General features: G+C 37.3%; 1 protein-coding gene across 2 annotated transcripts in view; it reads right to left on the bottom strand.

Moving 5' to 3' along the window:
* The window catches only part of YWHAE (tyrosine 3-monooxygenase/tryptophan 5-monooxygenase activation protein epsilon), a 38,567-nt gene continuing 12,528 nt past the window's right edge, over positions 1-26,039 (bottom strand). The window contains exons 2-7 of one of the 2 annotated variants that reach the window (XM_090257933.1): positions 15,354-15,553; positions 12,094-12,200; positions 11,238-11,444; positions 9,032-9,168; positions 2,807-2,850; positions 1-929 (exon numbers count right to left, since the gene is read on the bottom strand). In XM_090257933.1, coding sequence (XP_090114059.1) covers positions 2,843-2,850; positions 9,032-9,168; positions 11,238-11,444; positions 12,094-12,200; positions 15,354-15,553 — 659 coding nt within the window. In that variant the 3' untranslated portion in view covers positions 1-929; positions 2,807-2,842. The remainder of the gene's footprint in view (positions 930-2,806; positions 2,851-9,031; positions 9,169-11,237; positions 11,445-12,093; positions 12,201-15,353; positions 15,554-26,039) is intronic. The other variant, XM_090257932.1, reaches the window with a different exon arrangement.

The raw sequence follows: 26,039 nt of genomic DNA, 5'->3' as shown, positions 1-26,039 counted from the left end.
TTTGGCATTTTTAATTTAGGTTTGTTTTATTTAAGTTTAATGTTAATTCCATGCTGTGTTTCAGTAAGAACAATACAGATTCTGTATCTGTGGCTCCAGTCAGATATCCAGTAGTACAAATTAGCTTCAAGTTACACATACTGAACAAAAGAGGTTGAGCGAGCGAAGGAGGGGGGGGGCGGGGGAGAAGGAAGGAGAAGAAACAAAGAACTGAACACGCATGCAGGCTTTTCCATACCACCTTCAACGCTAACCTGCTTCAGAGGGAGAGTAAAAGTAGGCAAGAATGAGCAGCCACGGATTGTTGAACTGTTACCAGCACCATGCTTTTCAGCAACATTTCAGCAGAGTTTGAAACACTTTTTACAGCAAAACCATTACAACAAACTCCCCAAACCTTTAACCACCTCAAGCTAACACCCAATTAATTTTAAACTGGTATAAAATCCAATTTGAACAATTAGAAAAAGGAAAAATGATACCATTATGCCTCTATAGTGTGATCAACCTCTCTCTTAGATGCTTGCTTCACCTAGAAATCTAATGGCTTTCAAATGTAATTTCCATTTCTAATGGTTACCTTGCCACATCTGGCAGGAAACAATACAGTAATGCTGAAAAAGCCTCTATACAGTCCTGTTAGTGTCTTAAAGAACCTAAAAGCTGGACCAGTAAATCCACAGAAATTCACTCTTGCCTTTAAGAACTTTTGAAAACTGTTTTTAAAAAAACCAACAGGGCAGGAACCTAAATTCTGAGACCAAATGTAAAAGTCAGATTTGGTGGTTCTCAGTGACAATGGGGGAACTTCCAAGGGGGATGGGATGGGAAGGAGTGGGGTGGTCAGAGATGGTTTCTCTTGTTGGCTTTTATGTCTCACTGATTTTCATCTTCCACATCCTGCAGCGCTTCTTTATTCTGCTCTTCACCTGCAAAAAAGAATGACAGTTAATTATTTCATACTGACTAAATCAGCCTGTCATGGTCACAAACAAAGGTATCATTCCAAGCATAAAGACTCCTTGTATTTGCTACAATCCGTATTAAACAAAGACAAGCAAAGAACTTCTACCATCCTTGACATCTGAGATGCCTAAGCCAAGAGGTAGGTGCTGCTGGATCAAGGTCCTAAATGGTCAATAAGATGGGAAAAAAACTGACACAGTAAAAGTCAATGTTTTTATGCTAAATAAGCTCTTAAAAGTAGACAGCCAAGGTAACCATATTATTAAAATGATATTCAAGCTTTCATGTATATTGTGTCAAAATACCCTTTCTCAATAACCTCACCTCATCAAGAACCAGGTGTATTTAAAAAAAAATTTTTTTTGCAATATCTTAATTTACCCACTAGCTTCATATCAGAAATACTTTAATAAATTGAACTGAGCAGTATAATGCTCCCAAGGACTTCTACAGCTTTGGAGAGAGGGTTCCGCCTTTGTAAATATTTTATACCTTGTATCTTCGTCAGTCATACCAAACCACAACCAGATTTCTCACTCCAGAGTGAAACAGCATGCTCAAAGTAAACCAGGCCACTGAGGTTATTAAAGAAGGGCATTTAGACGAGTTCTCTCATGCCATTTTCCTTTTCCCTTTGAACATGACGATTAGCCTGAAGAATTTCAACTATGACATGCAAGAGAAAGCAGCCTATTCATCTACCTATTCATAAGCATTCATTAAGTCAGCCACAATAAAGAAGCATGCAAGCTTTTGCTAAAAAATAAGACAAGTAAAAGTTACATTCTTCTGAGCTGTAACAAACCACTTATAATTCCTACATATTACTAGTTTGAGTCAAAATAATTGAAAAATCAATGAATTAATCCAACGATCATAATATGACAGTTCAGACCATCCATCCATTCCTACTGCTTGTTAAATTGCTTAATTAGGACGGACAAATGACACTGAGACTGGTTGTCTACAGACATAAAGCAGTTACTCTAAGAAATGCTTTTAAACAGTCTTGCTCTTGCCAGTGTAGCTCAGTTGGCTGAAGCAACCGAAAGGTCGCAGGTTTGATTCCTGGTCAGGGCACATGCCTCGGTTGCAAGTTTGGTCCCTGGTTAGGGATACCAGCAGCAACCAATCAATGTTTCTCTCTCACATCAATGTTTCTCTCATTCTTTCTCCCTCCAATCAGTAAGCATATCCTCAGGTGAGGATTAAAAAAATAATGAACAGTCTTAAAAAGACCTTGATATGAAAAACGATAGATGTCACAGAAACAAGGGTTAAGTAAAGATTTTATCATTTTAAAATTTCCTTTGTGATAAAAATGTTTAACATTAATATGTGACTTAAAAGTACTTAACGTACATAAATACTTTTGACTCATATAAAGAAAAAGATATGCAAAGAAAAATAAAAAGATCCATTTATTGAGGAAAGAAATGATGGCCCACACAACTATTCTTCCCCAAAGAACAATTATGTATTCAAAGAACAGGAACATTTCATTCATTTTTAACAGCGATATACTATGCCAAAATATAGTTAACATACAACAATAGAGCACACTCTAATTCACTCATAAGCAAACATCAGATTTGCCAAAAGTTCCAAGTAACTTTGGCATAAAAATATGGTCAGATAAATCACACCCAACCAAAAGTGACAGAGGGTAGCAAATCATAAATGTCTTAGGTTTTGCATCCTGGAATGTAGAACAGGCAGTTTTGTAAGCAACAGGATGATGATGATGATGATGATGATGATGATGATGATGATATGCAAGCATGATTAGTGAAGAACCAAAACTAAAAGCAGAATTCACTGTGCCATGATAATGACTTACAAAGTAGTTTTTAGGAAAGAAGAGTTGGGTTTTCCTTTAGGAATCTATATTGCAAGGAGAAAGGGAGGGAGAACAATCACATGAAAGCAACGTTACAAGAAAAATAAACCAAGGGAGTAGGACAAAGGAAAACCTCAATGACTTTACTGGAGTCAGATTTTGGCCTTTTTCCTTTGTATAAACTTCACTCTAAGAAACACGTTGTTCCTTTTACCTTTAAGAGGATGAAATAACATCCTTTTAAAAGGTATACAGAAGACAAGTTTTCCTTGGATATGTTATTTCTTTGCCCACTGTTTGTAGATTTGGGGGGAGGAGAAATGGGAGATAGAGAAAACATATTTCCTCTCTGTAGATTTGCATATAAACAGTCATCTGATCACAGGTTAGGAGAAAAGGACTGAAATCACTTCATGAGAAAAAGTTGTCATCCCTTTAAAAAATTATGTTCCAATACACTCAGACAGACATTAACATATTCTGCAGTCAAAAAACATGTGTAAGTAAAAGCTTATGAACCACACTTCTTCCTTTAGAAACCCTCAACTCAAATGTTTTATGACACAGTTTTTCCTAGTAAAGTAAAAATGGAGAAAACCAACTAAATATTGGGTTGACCAAAAAGTCCATGTGGCTTTATTTCCATAAAACAAAAGACACATTTTTCATTTTCACCAATGACTTTGATTTGGATATTTTGAGTATGTCTGCTATCTCCCGCTATTGGCTTCTAGCGGGTAGAGGCCAGGGTGCTGCTAGACATCTTCCAATGCATAAGACAGCCAAGAAACTTCACAAACCACTTTTGACACATTTGATTAGGCACAGTACCTTCTCCATACACTGCACAAATCTTGTTTTGTGTTTCAGTTGCATTTTTTTAACCCTTCTTGAAATAATAAAGCATAATACATCAAAAATGTTGCTTATTTTCTTCCATTTTTCAATATTAAAATGGCTACACAACAATTCACCATTTTGAAGCCCTGGCTGGTGTAGTTCAGTGGGTTGAGTGCTGGCCTGTGAACCAAAGGGTTGCCAGTTCAATTCCCAATCAGGGCACATGCCTGGGTTGTGGGCCAGGTCCCCGGTTGAGGGCGTGCCAGAGGCAACCACACACTGACGTTTCTCTCCCTTGCTTTCTCCCTACCTACCCCTCTTTCTAAAAATAAATAAAATACTTAATAAAAAGAAAAGGGGCCTGGCTGGGTAGCTCAGTTGGTTACAGCATCCTCCCAATACACCAAGGTTGCAGGTTTGATCCCTGCTCCGAGCACATACAAGAAGCAACCAATGAATGCATAAACAAGTGGAACAAATAATGTCTCCCCACCCCTAAAAAATCTAATTAAAAAATATATTTTAACAATTCGCCCACTTTAATTTTTTTAATACATGCTGATGACAGCCATCACAATACAGTCTAACAAAATTGTTTATAATGAAGTTAAAGACAACTAAGCACTAGTAGAGATACTATACTGTACAGAAAAAAACAAACAAACTTTTTGACCAAACCAGTAATTCTGAAACTAAATTCAAGTAACCTCCTGGAAAACTGCCAATTCCATGACCATAATTTTTCTATATTCAGCATTGATTCTAAGTCACAAAACCAATTTTAATAAAACATTATGTAATACTATACCTTTTGGCAAAACTAGGAAATAATGTCCTAGAGTACCCACAAAGTTATAAATTCAGATAGTTTTGTTAATTTTACTGAAAGATCAAGATACTACTTGGATTTCTCAGTGTTAAACTACCACGTTTCATAATCCTATATATTTTATAACAAAGCTCTTAAATGAAAATGCTTGTTTCAACCAAATTTAACCAACAGTTCAATTTAAAAAGTAAAAAAATTGAAGCAATTAGATTTCCCTAAATTAAGAAGACTTTTAGGTCTGAACCAGTGTGGCTCAGTGGCTGCGCATCATCCTGCAAGGTGAAACTGGGTCGTCTGTTGGATTCCAGGTCAGGGCACATGCCTGGGTTATGGGTTCAGTCTTTGGTCAGGACATGGGCAAGAAGAGGCAACCGATTATGTTTCCCTCTCACATTAATGTTTCTCTCCCTTTCTCCCTCCCCTTCCCGTCTCTATAAGAAAAATTTTTTTAAGATTTTATTTACTTACTTTCAGAGAGGGGAAGGAAGGGAGAAAGAGAGGGAGAGATACATCAGTCAGTTGCCTCTCACATGCCCCCAACTAGGTACCCTGGTCTGCAACCCAGGCATGTGCTCTGACTGGGAATCGAACTGGCAACCTATGGGTTTGCAGGCCAGTACTCAATCCACTGAGCCACATCAGCCAAGGCTAAATAAATATTGTAAAAATAAATGAACTTTTAGGATTAATCTATGCCAATGTAATAAAATATCGTGATATGAAGAACCTTCCCAACTATGTAAACATTAGCATTTTAAAGAAATGTCTTATTTTTAAATGATCTTAATAAAATGACACCTGATAATTAAGAAAGAGTAATTGGGGTTCTGTATAAAAATGGTTATCAGTGATAATAACAGTAGCACTAGAAAAAATAAGAAGCATCAAATGGCTTAAAAAATAGCATTTCAACCCAGGTCACCTTCTTTTTATTTTTACACCCTGGCTGGTGTAGCTCAGCGGGGACTAAGCACCAGCCTGTGAACCCAAGGATTGACAGTTAAGATTCCCGGTCAGGGCATATGCCTGGGTCCCAGGCCAGATCCCCAGTTGGGGGCGTGAGAGGCACAACTGACAGACATATCTCTCGCACATGTTTCTCTCCCTCTCTTTCTCCCTCCTGTACTCTTGTGCTCTCTAAAAATAAATAAAATCTAAAAATTTAAAAAAAAAAAATTTTTTTTAATGTCCCCAGGTCAGAAGGGTATGTATGGTTTACTTATGAGGTCAATAGTGCTTACCGAACTCTCCACATGCTGTCCTTTTATCCCCTCAAAGAGGCAGGTTTATTAGTCTTCTCAGAGCTGTGGGTGACTATGAGGAGCCCACAGCTATTTGTCCAATTCTTAGTAGTTATTTTTAGAATACAAAAGAATTTTATGGCTGGAAGGTACCTTAAGTTATTAGTTCAAAGATAATAAGTTGTTTTTGAGTCCCACTGATTGGTGGTAGCAGTTGCCTGAAGTGCTGTATTGAAAAGTAATTGATGCAAACAGGATAAATTAAAACTGGACTTAATGCAGTCCCTGTAATGACAAGGAGGGTAATCTTAAGGAGAAAAATCGCGATTCAAGGAAAACCACAATACTCAGTGGTAGACTATAAAGTAGTGCAGCTGTCTTTAAAGTTTATTTTCATTTGAAAATTAAACTAGGTCTGTGACATCATCAAAGATGCTTAATTTACAGGCAAGAAGAATGTCACATGCCTTGCAACTGGATGTCATTCCTTGCAGAGAGAGACTAGTTTGTGGGTCATGTTGCATAAATTAACATGTGTGTTGTTTTCATAGGGCATAAGCCTATTATCTCATTACCTGAGTGATTGTCTGTATGTATAGGCCTCACTTAATCCTGTCTGCATTGCTGCCTCCTGAGACTCAGCGGTTTGGTTGAACTATGTGGCTGGGTTGGTGGTCTGTAGGCTTCACTTTAAAACTGGTTTCTCTTTTCTATCCTAAAGGCTTGGACACAAAGGGCCCAGAGGTCTGGGGGAGTGGGGGTGGGGGGACACCTAAAATATTCCCCTCAGCCTAAACTAAGTGGGCAAAAGGGTTTTAGACAGGTATGACATGCCTTGCACACCTTCCTCCAAAGAGCCTTTTTTATTCCCCCTAATATGGGACATTGAAAAATTAATCCCTGCCTTTTGTCATCAAGTGGTTATGGATTGAATGATGCCTTTTAACCCTGTTGCCAAATCTGTTGCCCCCAGAATACAACAAGGATGCCAGCCCGTTAAACCAAGCATGCTGTGGTCTGGGGACAGCCAACTGACCTGGAGTCTGCAAGATCCTTCCCCATGTGGGAAGGCCACCCTCCCCGCCACACCCCCACTCTTATTAGGGATTTATGGACCCAAGGGTAGGTAGGACGACGACCATGTCCAGCTCGAAGCAGCCAGAAGAGCACAAGACCTTCGACCACTGCCCTTTATAAGATTATAAAGGGTCTTAAGTCTGAGAGGGGGGAACTGTTATTTTTTATTGTTACAAAAAAATAATTAATTTTTTAAAAAAGAAGAATATAGGAAAGGGTGAAGCCAAAGAACTTGTATGCACGACCCATGGACATGAACTAAGGGGGGGGGGGGGGTTGCTGGAGGGAAGGGGGGTACTGGGCAGAGGGGAGCAAAGGGGGAAAAAATTAGAACTATTGTAACAACATAATCAATAAAATATACAAAAAAAAAAGTAATTGGTGGCTCCATCTAGATTTGTTAGAAAAGTGTGCGAGTAGGTCATGCACTACATAGCTAAAGCCAATCCTCGTCAATATCTAAATACTTCAGAGCTAATGGTGAGCTCTAGAAGTTGAATCACCCAATTCTCACTTTAGCACCATAACCCAAGATAACTCGAAAACGTGACATTATCCTTCTAGAGTAAGGAAACTGACAATTTACCTGCCTTGATACCTATTTTTAGAGACACCTTTAAAAAGTATAATGCTTCTAAAGATAATACTGTATGTTGGTTTGACCAAGACTACAGCTAGCCTCATGCAATGCAATATATGCTTCAATATGGGAAGCACACCTTTAATGACAGGATCTGCAGCTAAAACTGACAACAAACTTTTCGTTTCCACTCCCTACATCACCACCAACTGTAAAGCTATCTATGGTCACATCACACTAGTTTGTCCTCCCGTGTTCAATGATCTATTTTGTATGAAAATGAGTCTTTGGAAATAAGCACAATAAAATCTCCTTGAAAATAAAAAAGTGGACTTACCTAAGAAAAAGATCAAAATTATGAACATTAAAATGTTAACAAACTCACAACTATCAACAACTGAATCCAAAAATTAAAAACAAAATCCAACTAAGCAACCAGAATAGGAACAGAATCATAGGCATGGGAATCATTTGGAGGGTTATCAGCTGGGAGGGGGGAGGGGGAGAAATGGGGAAATGGTGCAGGGATTAAGAAGCATAATTGGTTGGTACAAAATAGACGGGGAAGTTAAGGATAATATAGGAACCAGTGAAGCCAAAGAAGTTATATGCACGGCCCATGGACATGAACTAAGGGGGGTGGGATTACTGGAGGGAAGAGGGGTACTGGGCAGAAGGGAACAAAGGGGAAAAAAATTGGAACTACTGTAACAACATAGTCAATAAAATACTTAAATGAATAAATAAATAAATAAATAACTGGCAGCCCTGGCTGCTGTGGCTCAGTGGATTGAGCTCCAGCCTGCGAACCAAAGGTCACTAGGTTTGGTTCCCAGTCAGGGCACAGGTCTGGGTTGCGGGCCACATCCCCAGTTGGGGACATGTGCAAGACACCACACATTGATGTTTCTCTCCCTCTCTTTCAGACCCTCCCTTTCCCCCTCTCTAAAAAAAAAAACAAAAATAAAATATTTTTTAAAATAAAAGTGATAAACTTGGGTTTTTACTACATTTAGAATAAACAGTAAACCCTCCACCCCATGATAAGTTCTATAAACTACTCTTGTGACTGTTGACTACTGAAAACTCTTCAAAAATTAAGACTATACACCAGACCTCTTAAATAGGACCCAAGGGCAGGACATTCCATTTACTGTACTGAATCCATAGGAAAACATTCCTTTTTTAGATAAAAGATTTCCAGAGAAGACACTTCATAGATATCTACTGATATCATCTAGTTTTAACCTGAGGACACCACTCAGCCAAAGCAGTGATCATGATCTTCAAATACAATTAACCTTAGATCCCTTAAATTAAATCTGAGTAAGGTAAAATGAACTTCCTCTCCCTCCATCTTTTAAAACAGTGTGAGAGAACAGGTAAACTAAGTTTAGCAAACATTAATTAGAGGTAAAAGCTTTTAAACCTTTAAGTATTAATAAAGATTCCCTTTTCCAAACAGGTATTTTATCATCTTATAGCCCAGAATGGAAGACTGTACTTTGATATCTTTTCATGAAAGGTAGTAATTAAACTTTGATAGTTTGGAGGATAGTTTAGAGGAAACTGTAGCTTGATGTAAAGAAATACCAAGGAATTTCTAAGAGTAAAAAGATCCAAATGGAAAGAGACACATTTAACTTGAGTTTCCTTACCGTCACCCTGCATGTCTGAAGTCCATAGTGTCAGATTATCACGTAACAACTGCATGATAAGTGTAGAGTCCTTATAGCTTTCTTCACTCAGCGTATCCAGTTCTGCAATTGCATCATCAAAAGCTGCTTTTGCCAACCTACAAGTTATTTACATAAATGTAAATAAATAAACACAAAAATAAACTTAAGTCCAAAAACAGAATTAGAAATGCTGTAAGTTAACATATCCATGTTTTTCCCTTCGGTTTTCCTACAATATGTGATAGTGACACTTGAGTACTTGGGTTTAGGCAGTGAAATAAAGGAAAAGCTCATGTAACTGATGACAATTTAACTCCCCATTTAATTTTGCAATCTAGCAACTTTGAAACTAAGGAAACTTTTGGAACACCACTTCTTACTATGCTTTCAATAAGTCTATCAGTAAGTAGACTATATAGATCAAATTCCAAACTAAAGCACCATCCAAAATATATGTATAATATAGGTATTTCCAAGTTCCAGTCAATAGCTCACTTATAATGCAAACAAAATTCTGAACAGTATCTCATCAAAAAAGGGAAATATAGAAGCCACAGAAATCTAATGATAAAAGTCATTTACTATTAATTTAAAAGAAACAAAATCCACATTTACTGAGTAGTGTGTACTATGTACACTGAGTGATGCTGGGTACTGGTGGGGAAACAGAAAAAAAGACATATAATCTGAGTCTGCAGTAAACTTAAAAAATCTAACAACAGGACACATAAAAAAATATTATAGAAAAAGAATGATGTGCTATTCTAGAGAAAAAGCTTCCGGGACCCATGAGGCACAAGCAGGAGAAGTAAAATTTGAACTAATTTTAGCAGGCAGGGAAAGAGCAAATGGCTCACTTTAGACTATAGCAAAAACAGGAGAAAACAGGAGGTCACTTAATTTGAAGCGATGTATGGGACAGCTAGACTGGAGACTAACAATGAAAGATTCAACCAATACTATCAGCTGAACAGATAGCTATAACTTCTTCAGTTAAGACATATATCTGTTTCAACAAACTCAAATAGCCACTTAGAATATTTTAAGATAAGTATTAATTTGCATTCAAATGAATACACCTTAAATCAGAAAACTCTCTCCTTTCACGGAACATTTGGTCCCTAGATATTCAAAAATACTGAAGTTACAAAGGACAAACACAAATGGCCCTTGAACAACATGGGTTTGATTTGCACAAGTCCACTAACATATTTTTTTCAATAAATATACTGGAAAATTTGAGATTTGTGACCATTTGAAAAAAACATGTAAACTGCATAGCCCAGAAATATCAGAATCCATAGCTAGGTATCTCATGAATGAATAAAATATATGTATTTTCTCTTCCTTTTGATTTTAATAATATTTTCTTTTTTCAAGCCTACTTTACTTAATAATAACAGTATATAATACATACCACATAGAAAATTGTTAATCAACTATTTGTTATTCGTAAGGCTTCTAGCCCAAATAGGCAAATTCATAAAAGACAGAAATTAAGAGATTACAAGGAGTGGGGGATATGAAGTTATCACTTAGGGGTTATAGCCTATTTTAGGTTATGAATAAGTTCTGGAAATAGATATGGGTACCAATTCAATTGTATACTTAAAAATGATTAGAATAATAAATTTCATGTCACATTTACTTCACCATAATTTTTAAAAGTAAAAGCTATGTACATAAAGATATTCCTTAAATTGACATCTATATCAAAAACTGGAGATAAAGATTAACATCCATCAGTGGGATGGAAAACTTTATATTAAAATAAAAAATACAAAATGGCATACAGAACATAAACTTAACTATATTAAAAATATACCTACAAATACTGAAAACTAATACATAAAAATGAAGGTAATTTTATTATAATTCTTCTCACTCCTTTTTCCCACTCTCTTAAAAAGTTAAGATTCTTTTTAATCTACCAACAAAAAATTTACCCCATCCACATAATTATCCTAACTGCTCTCCTAGTGAAAAGAAGTAGGATTGCTTTGAATTGAGATACATGTGGCTTTATATTGTCCAAAGCATCTTCAATGAGAGCCAAAGGAATGCTTTATTACATGACCAAGCCTACAAAAGCAGTCCCAGGGAACAAAACAGAAAACCAAGTAGCTATTCTCCTTTGCAACCTTTTTCACTTGCATAGTGAATACTTTTGTTATCCGTAACTTACCTGCAGGCACGGTCAGGGGAGTTAAGAATTTCATAGTAGAATACAGAAAAATTGAGAGCAAGACCTAAGCGAATTGGATGCGTTGGTGGAAGTTCTGTCATTGCAATATCACTAGCAGCTTTATAAGCCACTAGGCTGTTCTCTGCAGCCTCCTTCCTGTCATTTCCTGTGGCAAATTCAGCCAAATACCTGTGGTAGTCCCCTTTCCTAAAACAAAAACAAAAAGAATTAGAAATAATGCTTTTTAAACAAAAAATAACTTTAAATTTCTCTATGTGGAAAATATATTATACAATTAACTGGTATACTTTAATCATTCTCAAACGTCTCTTTAGGAATTACTGATTCACCTATTTTTCTCAAGAGATTTCATTGTACCAAATACAAACAAAATCATGAAATTTTAACTGAAAACCTCTAAAAAAAGTATCGACAAATCTACTACTTGATAGACTAGAATATCAGAAGTGATTCCAAAGAATGCCACAACTGTTTATTAATCATGAAATAAAATTTCCATATAAAAATGTTAAGATTGAACTAAATAATGTATTGCTGTAGCTAGGGGGAAACTCCACATAGGCAAAGGAATGTAAACAGGTAAAGTAAAACCTAGCACATTCTTACAGTAATAGTCTTACCATCCTAAATACTGTAATATTAATATTTCATTAGCAGTGAATTTTCAAATGAGAATTCAAAAATTAAGTTTTGAGAATCACTCCTCCCATATAACTATCCTTCCAACATTAAACAATTATTCTTCAGTAAAAATTGAAAGCCTACATAGAAAACATGATGATTTTAAAAGGGCCAACATTTAATCTGACATTTTCCCTTCCAATATAGAACCTACATTTTATAATAGAAAACCTTGGACTCGCCAGTGTTAGCTGCTGGAATGAGGTGTTTGTCCAGTACATCCAGAATGTCACAACAGATTAACTTTAGTTCAGTCTCAACCTGAAAAAAAGTTTATAACTTGTTTAAGTCCAAGAAATTATAAATTACAACACATTCTACCTCTGGTTTTGAAGAACAGAGCTGTATTAAACAGAATTACACATCCCTCTTACAAAGCCTTTCGAAACCCTTTTGATACAAAAAGCAAAGACGTTTTCTCCAGGTTATACAAATACCTTATTTCTATGTGCTATTATTAGTCAAGGGCTTTTTAAAAAATGAACTCATAATTCAGGTAGAGAAGAGTAACACTGATTACTACTTAGTAAGTGCTATACATTTATATCATTAACTTCTCTAATGAGGTAGCAAACACTGTCTTCCTTTAACACGGGAAAACAAAGATTACAATATTTACCCAAAATTCACCAAAAGAACTTAAAGAGGCAGAGCTAGGATTTGAACCAAGGCAGGTTGCATGCCTGCCATCACAATTTATAAGGGACAAAATAAAAATACAAACCGAGGCAACTTGCTTGCCCCCAGTGCTCACGTTCCTATTATGCTCAACAGCCAATTACTTCAGTGGTAGAAATACATTGCCAGTTATGGCACCAAAAATCTGTATACCAAATAGTCTACCATGCCAAAAAGGCACAGCACCCTTAACACACCTACATAGCTAACCTTCCCAAGTTCCTCTCATGCCCTCTGTAACAACCTTTCCATTGTAAATAATGCTCCTGCTTTCTCTTCTCCTATAATCTAAATCTTGATCCTAACTAAAATTAACTTTCCTGAATACCTACCCTTCTGGCTTTTTAAGTAGACTGCTCTAGAAGGAATTTCTGAATCCTCTTAGGTCCTCACTGATTTGGTATGACTGCTCCCCTTGAAAGTTTACCCTTTAAGTTCTAATTTCTCAATTTCTGTAATCAACAGAATCTATAGCCCTTTCATCCACAATCACTGAGTATCTACAGCCTACCCCTCCAACTCCTACTATCACACCATGGAATTATCACGTTTCTTTCAACATAGTTCCTTGATTTCAACTCTATGACCTTCACTAGGCAATACACTAACTGTGGCTGCTCTATTCCAGACATCTTCAATTCTAGTATTTCACTACTGGACTTGACTTCTTTAGTTCCTTTACTCCCTGTTATTCATACTAGGGACATATGACATCCAGCCTCTTGAATCTCTCTTCTTCTCCTGATTTATCAATCCTTCCTTTTGCTTCCAGCTTCATTTCCTACTTAGCCAAAACCCCCACTCCAGCACACAAGACTTCTCTCTTTGCTTTCAACTTCCTCATTTCCTCATCCCTCTGATGCTCCACACTTGTCTACTGACAATCCATATTCTTTGTTCCAACATATTTGAGCGTGACAGTCACACTGACACCAGCTCACCACCTTCTTCCACACAACCCCAGATACGTTAATCACTCAGAACCCTTGGTTTTCCCATCTATAAATTGAAATAATGCCTACCCTTTACAGGGGATCATTTAAAAATTAAATAAATACAATATCTTACACAATTATATATCTCCCCACTCAGAAGTGTCCAGTAGAGCTGGAAATAGCACATAAATGTAGATCCCTCTTCCCTCCCATGAACAAATTCATTTCCCACCTACTTTGTGCCTGCTTCTGTAATTTCTCTCACTATACTCTGTGTTATATGCCTATCTCTTTCACTAGGATCAGTTTCTTTTTTTTATTTTTAGAGACAGGAGAAGGGAGGGAGAAAGAGGGAAAGAAACATCAAATCGGTTGCCTCTCATATATGCCCTAACAGAGGACCAAACAAGCAACACAGGCATGTAACCTGACCAGAAATTGAACTGGAGACCCTTCACTTTGCAGGACAATGCCCAAACAACTGAGTCACACCAGTCAGGAAAAAAAATTTTTTTTTAGGATCAGTTTCTTAGCAGCAGCACTACTGACATTTTGAGCTAGATAATCCCATGTCTCTACCCACTATATACCAGTAGCATGCTCCAAGCTGTGACAACCAAGTTTTTCTCTAGACATTCCCAAATGTCCTCTGGGAAGCAAAATCACCCCGACTGAGAACCACTACATCAATGGCTATCAAACTTTTCTGACCAAAACTCAGTTAAAAAGAGTACTACATAAATGTATATACATGCATACATATTTGAAACAATACCTTCATGAAATAATGTTCAGTGCCCTCTGATATTTTTCTATTAAAAAAAAGCAATAACTATACTGTGGATCCATAAGGATAGTTAACTATCTTTCTCATCTTTCCACCCACAGCACCTAGCAAATTATGTGGTGCGGAAGAGGCACATAGATATTTGTTAAATTGCCCTGGATGGTAATTTCAAGTTACTCTATAAAGTTACCACAATAAAAACAAAGATTAAATTAAGTCTACTTGTGCAATGCTCAAAACTGAACACCACCCCCTCAGCAGCTTCCAAAAAAAAAAAAAAAACACCTCTGTCCTGAAATACTGCATAACATATATTCCTAATCCAGGTAAGCAAAAGATACATGCCCATTAAAATGTAAAATGTATATTACGTATATGTACAACACATAGAGCCCTGGCTGGTTTGGCTCAGTGGATTGAGCGTCGGCCTGCGAGCTAAGTGTCGCTGGTTCGATCTTCCAGTCAGGGCACATCAGAGAAGAAAAACTCTTGACTCCAAAAAACCTCCGCTGCCTTGCGGCATACCTCTTCAGGGGAAAGGCTAAGGGAGTAAACCCCGACAGAAAATCCGGAGCCGGAGTCCCTAAGGCGGTTTGACGCTGTAGTCAACACCGGCAACTCCTGCGGCGCACCTGAAGCCAAGCTGTATTGACTCCGTCTTTCCCTTGGACCCTTCAGCTGCGAAGAGAGGGGGGGTCTGCTGCATGGGCAACAGCAGACCCTCCATATCACCCTGCCCAGGCTCTGTAGCTTCAGCTTCCCTGGAGAGGACACTCCAGCGTCATCGCAAGATGTCGATTCAACACGGGAGGAGACAGATACCATGTCACTCCCGAGTCGGACTGCACAGCCATTCTCAGCGGTGCAGATAAAGACTCTTAAGAAGCTACACCATCGTCTCTCGAGACGGACGGCTGCCGACGACGACGACAACACATAGGTATTTTAGATCACAGCCTCATAGGACACCTAAGGCACCTTTCTTGAAAGATGTCTAGAATATAATAATCTCACCATTTGCCGATATTCCCGAATCATTTTTAGTTTGTCTTCTCCTCCCTTGTTTTCTTCTTTCTGTTCAATGCTGCTGATTATTCTCCAGGAAGCTCTTCTAGCTCCAATCACATTTTTATATGCAACAGATAGGAGGTTTCTTTCTTCAACTGTCAACTCCACATCCATACCTGCTACTTTCTTCATTGATTCCACCATTTCTATAACAGAAAAGTAAAATGAGACCTTACAAATCTTAACACATCCCTTCCACAACAGGTCTTTTTTCTGTCAAGCTAATGTAAAACAAAATATTAAAATTTTAACATAAAAAAGCCTTTGCAATCAACAAAACTAATGTGAGTAAAAAAACTAAAAGCATGTACAAGAAAATAAACTAAGAGCCTAGAACAAGAGACTCTGTTGTATGGAGTCAAGAAAAACTTCAAACAGTACCTAGTATAGTATGGTTTGGAGAAATCTCTCATATTAAATAAGATAACTAGGGCCGTGGCTGCTGTGGCTTAGTGGATTGAGCACCGGCCAGTGAATTAAAAGTCACTGGTTTGATTATCAGTCAGGGCACATGACTGAACTGTGGGCCAAGTCCCCAGTTGGAGGGCATGCAGGAGGCAACCAATCAACGCTCCTCTCGCATTCATGTTTCGCTCCCTCTCTCCCTTTCCCTAGCTCTGAAAATAAATGAATAGTTCTGGCTGGTGTGGCTCAGTGGATTGAGCACAGGCCTGCAACTAATTAATGTTTCTCTCACACATCAATGTTTCTCTCAACTAATTAATGTTTCTCTCACACATCAATGTTTCTCTCCCCCTCTCTCTCTCCTTACTCTCTCCTTTCTCTAAAACTAAATAAATAAAACCTTTTGCCCTGGCTGGTGTGGCTCAGTGGACTGAGCGCCAGCCTGTGAACCAAAGGGTCACTGGTTCAATTCCCCGTCAGGGCACATGCCTGGGTTGCAGGCCAGGTCCCCAGTTGGGGACGCACAAGACGCAATCACACACTGATGTTTCTCTCTCTCCCTCCCCTTCCTCTAAAAACAAAAATATTTTAAAATAAGGTAATTAGGAATGCACACCTACCCATTTCCCAGTAAAAACAATTGAGCTGGCAGTTTAAAGCAAATATTAAAAATTTAAAGGCTCTAAAGCATATTTTCTTTCAAATAAATTATTTCTAAATACAATAAATTATATTTCCCAAATAACAGTCATGGAAGGAAAAGGAATTCAGCCATATAGCAAACATCTTTGAATGTTCCCATCCTTCCTCTTCTAAGGGCACTGTTCATCCTTTGAATTCATTCATGGGCAAAAGTTTCTGTGATTCCTATTTATTACCACTAGGTGGCAAGCAAAGAACAGGGCCCAGATAAGCCTTGCAAGTTCCCCACAGTATAGGAAAAAATAGGTAATGCAATCCATAGTGAATGCAACGAACTAGAAACAGATCAATAAACATATTAATGAAAACCACCACGCTTTTAAAAAAACTGCCATACTACCATGTGGCTCTCCAACTTTACTTAGATTCAGAATTTTGGTGATGAGGCCCAAGAATCTGCATGTTAACAAGCATCTCTAGCATATACATTAACACTAAGCATAAGTATACATTAAGAAATGATGCAGATGGTGACTTATGAAACGCTGTTAATGGTTATGCTAAATTATGCATAATCCCAGGAAAATATATTTTAAATAATTATCCTTTCAGGCCCTGGCCAGTGTGACTCATATGGTAGGAGCATCGTCCCATAACCCAAAGGGTTTCAGGTTGATTCCTGGTCAGGCCATATACGATGCATAGGGAGGCAACCAATCTTCCACCACCACCACCCCACCCCCCGCCGCCCCTCTCTCTAAAAGACATGAAAAAATGGCCTCAGGTGAGGTTTTGTTTTTGTTTTTTTTTTTTTTTTTTGAAGAAAAATTATCCTTTCAGGAGGATCAGTTAATTAAAATATTAAAATGGTAAGGTCTTTGGAAAACAGTTCAGTAGTTTTCTTATACAGTTAAACAGCACAAGAATTCAGCAATCCCACTCCTAGGTATTACCCAAGATAAAGAAAAATATGTCTTCACAAAGACATTTACACATACGTTCACAAGTAACTTTATTCATAATATCTAAAACATGAAAATAGCCGAAATGTTCATCTATGTGATGAACTATTACTCAAGAATAAAAAATAACCTGACCCTCAAAAGTAACAACATGAAGTTCAAAAACATCATGCCAACTGAAAAGTCAGACCAAAAACAGCAGTATGATTCCACTTAAATAGTGTTCTAGAACATACAAAACTATATAAAAACAGAAAGAAAATTAAGTGGTTACCAGGGTATGGGGGTGAAGTGAGGGGCTTCTGTGCAAAGGAAAACAAGAGAAATTGGGGTTGGGGAGATAGAATTAAATGTTCTACTGTGGTGGTTAGACACTTAAATAAACTTATTGAAACTTACTGATTTGTACACTTAAAAGTGGTATATTTTATCTCATATATAGTTTAATGAAGTTAATTTTTTAAAATGCAGTTCTGAAGCATTAGAAAAGAACTATTAGAGAGTATGGTAATAAGACCGTGAATAAGTAAGTGCCTGAAGGCATTCATTTATAACATCCAAAAAAACAACAACAAAAAAAATTTTTCCCCCTGGCTGGTGTGGCTCAGTTGGTTGGAGCACCATCTTGTAACCTAAAAGTTGCAAGTTCAATTCCCAGTCAGGGTACATGCCTGAGTTGTGGCTTTGGCAACCAATCAATGCTTCTCTTTTGCAATGATGTTTCTTTCTTCCTAAAAATAATGAAAAAAAGGTTCTCGGGTGAGATTTTTTTTAAAAAGGAGGAGGCGGAGGTCCAATATTTTAAAATCCTAGTCATGAAAAAAGGCTAAATTTAGGGCAGTGAAGTAAAAGGGTAGAAGCTCACCTTTATGTAATACTTTATTCTCAAAAACAAATCAAACATGCCTCAGAAGTGAAACAAACTCAGATACAGAAAAACTGATAGTTGCCAGATAGGAGAGTGTTTGGGGACTGGGTGAAAACGGGTAAGGGATTAAGAAGTACAAAATGACAGTTACAAAACGGTCACGAAGATGTAAAGTGCAGCACAGGAAATAGTTGATAATACTGCAGTAACTATACATGGTGTCAGGTGGTGACAGCACTAGACTTATGCAGGATCACTTAAGTTACAAGTAGTCCCTCTCTATATCATGGTTCACTTATCGCAGCCTCACTGCATCGCGGGATTTTAAAAAATATTATATTTAGTTATTTATCGCAAATTTTCTGCTATATTGCAGGATTTTGCGGTACTGTATACGTATGTTAAGGTTACATAGGTTTAAGTGTGTAGAATAAATGTAAGTTCCTACTTTGTGGCGGGGGTCTAGAACATAATACCTGCGATAAGTGAGGGAATACTGTATTTAAATATCTAACCACTATGCTGTATACCTAAAACTAATATTGAATGACAACTGAAATTGAAAAATGTTTAAAAATATTAAAAAGTGAACCAGTAAATTCACTTTCCTAAATTGTTCCCAACAAAGCAATGAAAAAACCTAGCTACACCAAAAAGAACATTAATTCTTTAAAACTGTAAGGTTTTGCAACATTATGTATATGTAAAAACTATACACAAATACCTAAAACCATCAAAACTTTAACAATGCTATGTCTCTGGGTACTATTCCAGATTTAGATCTTCTTTCAAATTTTCAACAATCTGAGGGGGAAAAGTATATTTAACACATTCAATGATATTCTACTATTCTGGATTCAATTAGGTCTATAATCCCCTGCATTTAGCCACAAAACAATGCACAAAAAGACTGTGGTATAACTACAAAAGCAACAGCTATCCACGTTTATTAAATAGCAGTTTTATTGATCTGTAATTCACAGACCATACAATTCACGCATTTAAAGTGTACAATTCTATGGATTTGAATATATTCACAGAACTGTGCAACCAACACCACAATCAATTTTAGAACATTTTCATCATCTGATAAAGAAAAGCTCCAGCTTTTCCAGCAAGCACCGAGCCAATGGCTTCTCTCAGTACAGGACAACAGGCACAAGGACAGAAGCAAAAGAAAGCCCTACCTTGCAAAAAATGTGAGCTGGGGTGTCCAGCTGCCAATACTAAGATGCCCCCACCCCCCAAGCAAGGAGGCAATAAATACAGTGCCTTGAGGCTGGATGGGGTTTCAAGTGTTGTACGCCCAAAGCAAAGATTGTTGATGCATCCACAACAAACTGGTCCTCACCAAGACCCTAGTGAAGAACTGCATCACGCTCACTGACAACTCTGAGTCTCACTATGCACTGCCACTGAGGCACAAAAAAAGACCAGGCTGACTCCTGAAGGAGAGATTATAAACAAACAAACAAAAATGATCAAAGAAAAGTCAAAAGAAATACGAAAGGAAAAAGAATGCCAAAATTAGCAGAGCAAACTTTTTGTATGCATTGCTTCTCAAGACCAGGCCAATGTGGCTGAACAGATGGTTATGTGGCTAGAGGGCATCAAGCTAGAGTTCTGAGAAAATTCAACGCCTGGAAAAGGCAAATAAATAAAATCAATGCCCCCTCCTCCCTCCTGTCTTGGCTCATGTAATAAAGGTTTTTATGGATGGAAGGAAGAAAGGAAGGCAGGAAGGAAGATGCCCATTAACAGTGTCACTGCCTAGTTACTCACAATTCCCTCCGCCATAGGACACTACCAAACTACTTCCTGTCTCTATGGATTTACCTATTCTACACATTTCATATAAACTGAACCATATATTGTCTCTCTGATTGGCTTTTTACCTAGTATGTTTCAAGGTTCATCCATTGTGCAGCACCTGTCAACACTACATGGATATACCATTTTACTTATCTATTTAGCCCATCAATGGACATCTGAGCTGCATTTCCTTTTTGGGGGGCTACTATAAAATAACACTGCTATTGAACATTGATACAAATATGCTTTTGAGTGTCCTGAACAAATACACCTAGGAGTGGAACTGCAGGTTCATATAACTTTTTGAGGAACTGCCAAACTGTTTTTAAAAGGGGCTGCACCATATTTACATTGCCACAAGCAATACAGGAGGATTCCAATTTCCCCATACTCTCACCAACACTTAAGTTTCCTTTTTTTAAAATAAGACATCCAAATGAGTGTGAAGTGTAGCTCTTGATTTGCATTTCTTTGATGGCTAAGATGGTGAGCATCTTTTCTTGTGCTTATTGGCCATTTGTGTAAGTTCTTTGGATAATATTCATATGCTTTTCAGTTTTTAAAGTTGAATTACTTGCCTTTTCACTACTGGACTTGTAGGAATTATTTACTTTTAAATCCCCAACTTCTCTTCTCAGCCCCTCATCTTCAGGAATTTCTCCATTCCTGAAGGTAGTAGATTAAGGAACAGTAGTAGCATGAGTCAGAAGAGGAAAGAGCCTTCCTTCCACTCTTAAAAGTTCTATAATCAGTGCTTTGTACCAATTATGATTACAGTATAATGAAGCTATTAGAACATCAGTGTCATCCTTATCCTTTTAACACCAGCAAGAGAAACATGATCTGAACTATAGCATACCTCAAAAAGCTGATTTATCCAAAAGTCTAGGGTGAACACACTCTCAAAACCTCCATCAGCAAAGGGTTAACACCAATTATATTCACATAAATTTCACAACACAACTAGTATCTCATGAAACCATCTTAGCAACAGCTATAATTCATCAATGTGATCTAAGCATCTGAGACGGAGAGACTGTCAAACCTGTTTAGAGCAGGTATGTTCTTAACTTTTGAACCAGTGAACTATAACTCATGGTCGAAAAACTACTTGTAGATGTACAGGCAGTTTGGTACATGAAGTCTGGGCTCTAAATTGGCCAACAGAATTAACATGCTTCAGTTCCAGCTGAGTAGCTCAGTAGGTTTAAGTGCCCTCCTGATATGCCAAGGTTTCGGGTTCAATTCCCAGTCAGGGAAAATACAAAAATCAACCAATGAATGCATAAAGTGGAACAACAAATCAATGTTTCTCTTTCTCTAAAATCTATAAATTAAAATTTTAAAAAAGTTTTTAAAGAATTAAGGTGCATTGTGCCAAAGCACACTGGGTTATAACCATAATTTCTCCCAACATGGACAAAAAAAAATTTGGCAGTTGCTACAACACATAATCCTGACTTTAGAAGACAAAAAACTGAAGCTAAATGTGACTTGCCTGAAGTCACAGAGCTAATTTTAAGTGGTAAAATCAGAACTCAAACCCAGACAATCAAACTTAAGTGACAGAGCTCTTAATCACATTCAACTAATTTTCCAACTGCTCATAGAAACCAATTCCTGAATTCCAGAACACTGAAGGTAATCGCCCCACGCGAAGGGAAGGGCCTTAGCATCACACTCTGCCCTAAAAAGGTTTAGTCACTCAAAGTTCTGTAGAGATCTTGGCTTTATGTAAAGGCATCAATCAGTTTGGTCAATGATGTTTTTCCTCTTTGTCTAGGAAACTATTCACCCCTCCAGATCAAACTCAAACACCTTATTCTGTGAAGCCTTCCTGCAGTCTCAAATCCATGTTCATATTTCTCTGTAGTAAGAATCAGATTTTGTTCCCATCAATTATTACCTTCCTAAAAGGGCATGAACTGTGTCCTTATATTTCCAGAAGAGCACAGTATTTTTAATGCCACAAAGGGCACACAAACACTTGAAAGAATGAAGAGGGTAAAACAACCTATGTTAAATAGATTGAGAAAGACATTCTGGTGGGCTTGACTGAGTATATCCTAGTAAACAAAACCATTTTAAGCATCCCCTCTAGACAAGACCAGAGATTCTATAGTACTTTCTCAGCAATTTCAGTAAGCCCTTTTGCTGCAGCCTGTTTTATCTGGTAGAAAATTTTGTTTTATCTATCCTAAAGAACTCTGAGACCCAAAAAATCATCATGAAGGTCTGAGCTCTGTTCATTATATAAAGAGAATTTAGTATAGGTGTCCTAATGTCATCACACTTGAGCAAAAAGCCTATACATTAAAAAAATATCCCCAACTAACAAGACTATGGCATCTATAGACTTAAAATATGAACTACCTAGCATTGTATGATCTGATCTTGAATCCTGTACATGAAATGACTTAAAGGAGAACATAACACAATCTCATAATACAGTACACAAAAGTTAAGGCATTTGTGGATATTCTAACAATCCAGTATACTGCAGTGTTACTAATTCATCTACTATAGATTATCAATAAATGGCAGGCAGAAAGTATGGTTATACCTTGTCTTATATGTAAAAAAATGACTGCCTGGTTTTAAAAAACCAGGGGTGGGGTAAGCAATCTATACAAAGGATAGGAAAGTGCCACATTATACAATAACCAGATTTGATTCCCAAAGAGCTCCTACAGTTCATTTAAAGCCAAATAGCTAAGAAAAAAAAACAAGCTCTTTCCTTTTCCCATTTAAAACACTAATGACCTACCACCCTCACACCCAATAAGATGGCTACTATGAAGAGAAAAAAAAATTTACTGGCAAGGATGTGGAGAAAATGGACCCTGTGCCCTGTTAATAGGCATGTAAAATGGGACAGTTGATGTGCAAAACAGTATGTTGGTTCTTCAGAAAAATCTAAAAATTATTGCCATATGACCCAGCAATATACTCTTCCAGATACACACCAAAAAAGAAAAAAAGAAAAGAACGAAAAGAAAGCAGGGTCTTTTTGAGGAACTGTCAAACTGTTTTTAACAGGGGCTACACCATTTTTACATTTCCACGAGCAATACGGGAGGATTTCGATTTCCCCATACTCTCACCAACACAACTTAAGTTTCCTTTGTACACTCACATTCATAGCATTATTCATAACAGCTAAAAGGTAGAAACAACACAAGTATCCACTGATGATAAATGTGTAAGGAAGACACACACAGTAGAGTATTATTCAGCCTTAAAAAAGGAAGAAAATTCTGCAATATGTTACATAAATTACCCTTGAGGACATTATGCTAAGTGAAAGAAGACAGTCACAAAAGACAAATACCATACAATTTCACTTGCATGAGGTACTCGGATTAGTTAAAATCATAAAGACAGAAAGTATAATGGTAGTTGCCAGGGGATGAAGGGAGAAGAGAATGGAGTTACTGTTTCATGGGTATAGTTTCAGATTTACAAGATGAAAAATTATGGGTAAAGATAGCAGTGACAGCTGCACAAAAATGTGAATGCATTTAATACCACTACACTGTACACTTTAAAAGGGTTAAGACGGTAAATTACGTATATTGTGTAACACAATTTTTAAAAAACTAAGATGATTAAATAGCTCTGAAGTCCCCCTTCTCAATAAAAAATAATCCAGACAACAGGCATAATGACAATGGTTTCTTCAGTTGACTGAAGACTGTTGGAAAGAAACTCCTCCAAAGACCCAACATGAGAAGAAACTTAAGACAATAAATTTATTTCTGGCTTGAATGAAAGCAAGCTTCCCAAATTACAATGTCAAATGGAAAGAATGCAAAATTATCTTACAGGTAACAACGCTATCAAGGGAAAAGTCGGGGTGGGGAGCAAAAGTACCTCTATACTCTTTATAAAATTCACCTTGTAATTATAAAATTCACCTCAGTAAAAATCTCTCTAGTGCCAACAATTTTTTAAAAAATTTTAACTTTATAGACACTAAAAAGAACTCTCCAAACCAATTATTAGTTATCTTTCAGGCATGGTTGTCTGAAACTGTTAGTTTAGGATCTATCAGAATATATTTATATGCATACATCTGGATATACATATAGAGAAGTCTTACTCCGTGAGATAAATATAATAGTTCTATTAAACGAAAGTACTTCTTCAAAAGCAGAAAATCTGTTAAATTAAAAGTGGCAGAATAAGACCTATACTTTTCAATAAAATGCTGCCACCTTTCCCTCACATTGAGTTGTCCTTTATAACACGACAACTATTATTACCTTATAAACATTTCACAAAGTAACTAAAAAGAAGGATAAATACAAATAAAGAGAAAAGATTCACCACCACAGAAAGCCATTCTGCACTAGAAGAGAACAGCAAGGGTAGGAGAACAAACATATTGAAGCATTTTCCCAGGTACTGAGAAAAAAGGTATTTTATCCTTTGATGATCAAGGCAAGGTAAACTTAGGAGGGGAGTGTCAATAGTTTAGATTTTAGGACTGTTCCCATTTATGATTATCAGAGAAACTGTTAATACTGATAGCTGGGATTCCTCTATAAAGATGAATGACTCTTGATATGCCCTCCACTTGTAGTATCTCCTGTTTGAGTAATTTTTCTTTCTCCTAAACTCTAAGGGTCTTCATGGAATTTGCAGCCAGGGGAACAATAGACAGCGGCAGCTCATCCTCGGCCAAGACCCTGAACCTGTCTCCACAGTCCCCTTTTCTGACTTCCCAGGGAGCTGACAGCAGCCCCGCCTTGCCCCACTTCCTTCCCATAACCGTTCCTAGAGAGCCAAAGCAGCCGCACCTAGGCTCTCTCCTGTTGCTTCTTCTATTCTCAAAACAAAAATATTAAGATAAATGACTCCTGCACCACATGTAGTAAAATAAAAGTATATGCGTCTGTCTGTCTGTCTTCTGGGCAGGGAAAAAGAGAAGTACAGCAGCAAAGGAAAACCTGATGTCTGCATTTAGGGGATAAGGGAGGGGGTCCGAATAAAAAACTGAAACCTAGACTAGACCTGTGCCAGCAACAGTACTGGGAGAATAGCTATACATATTGAAGACCAAAGGGAGAACAAGCAGACCTAGGATAAAAGAGCTCAGGATGGACAGAGAACTTAATGTGATAAATGTCCCCCTTAAAATCTGAATACTTAAGTTTTCAAAAGATGTAGTTTACAAATTAAGAACTGAAAAGGATCTCTGCCAGAAAATTAAGTCTGCACAGAGGGAAAGTGTTATGATTCATTCATATTCTATGAAAGCAAAAATGTCCTTCACATGGCACGCACATATTTAATACAGCAGCCAAAAAATGATTTTATCTATCTTTAGGGAAGTTTGTAATCTTGAAACAACTCTACCTCCCTTAAGATTATGAAAGCAAAGAAGCCTGGATATAATCTACTTAGCATCTCAAAAATGAAAGCACTGTAATTGAAAAACCAAAATAAAAAATAAAAAAAATTAAAAAAAATGAAAGCACTAAAGAGACAGTAAACATGTTTTAAACCTTTTCTAAAGAATCAATAGTTGTGATTTGTGATTCACAACAGTTGTGAATCAATAGTTGTGATTGGTAACTGTATCCCCAAAGGATAGGATAAGTGTGCTTGGAAACCATATTACTCTCCCAAATCTCAAGCGGGTTGAAACAACAAAGGCTTCTTTCTCACTCAAATGTTTAAGTGGGAGTCCTCCATCATGGAGTTGCACCATCTGATACTTGAGGCTTCCCTTGCCAAAACAATCAAGGGAAGAGCCTTGGCTAGATAGCTCAGTTGGTTAGAGCATCATCCCAATACACCAAGGTTGTGGGTTCACTCTCTGGTCAGGACACACAGGAGAATCAACCAATGACACGTAAACAAGTGTTTCTCCTTTTCTCTCTCTCTCTCTCTCTCTCTCTCTAACATCGATTTTTTGAAAAATAAAAAGGAAACATA

Source organism: Furipterus horrens, unplaced genomic scaffold (genome assembly GCF_987537825.1).
Source record: "Furipterus horrens unplaced genomic scaffold, mFurHor1.1.pri manual_scaffold_11, whole genome shotgun sequence".
Taxonomy (NCBI): domain Eukaryota; kingdom Metazoa; phylum Chordata; class Mammalia; order Chiroptera; family Furipteridae; genus Furipterus; species Furipterus horrens.
Note: the sequence above shows the minus strand (reverse complement) of the source record. Positions and strands in the feature narration are given on the sequence as shown.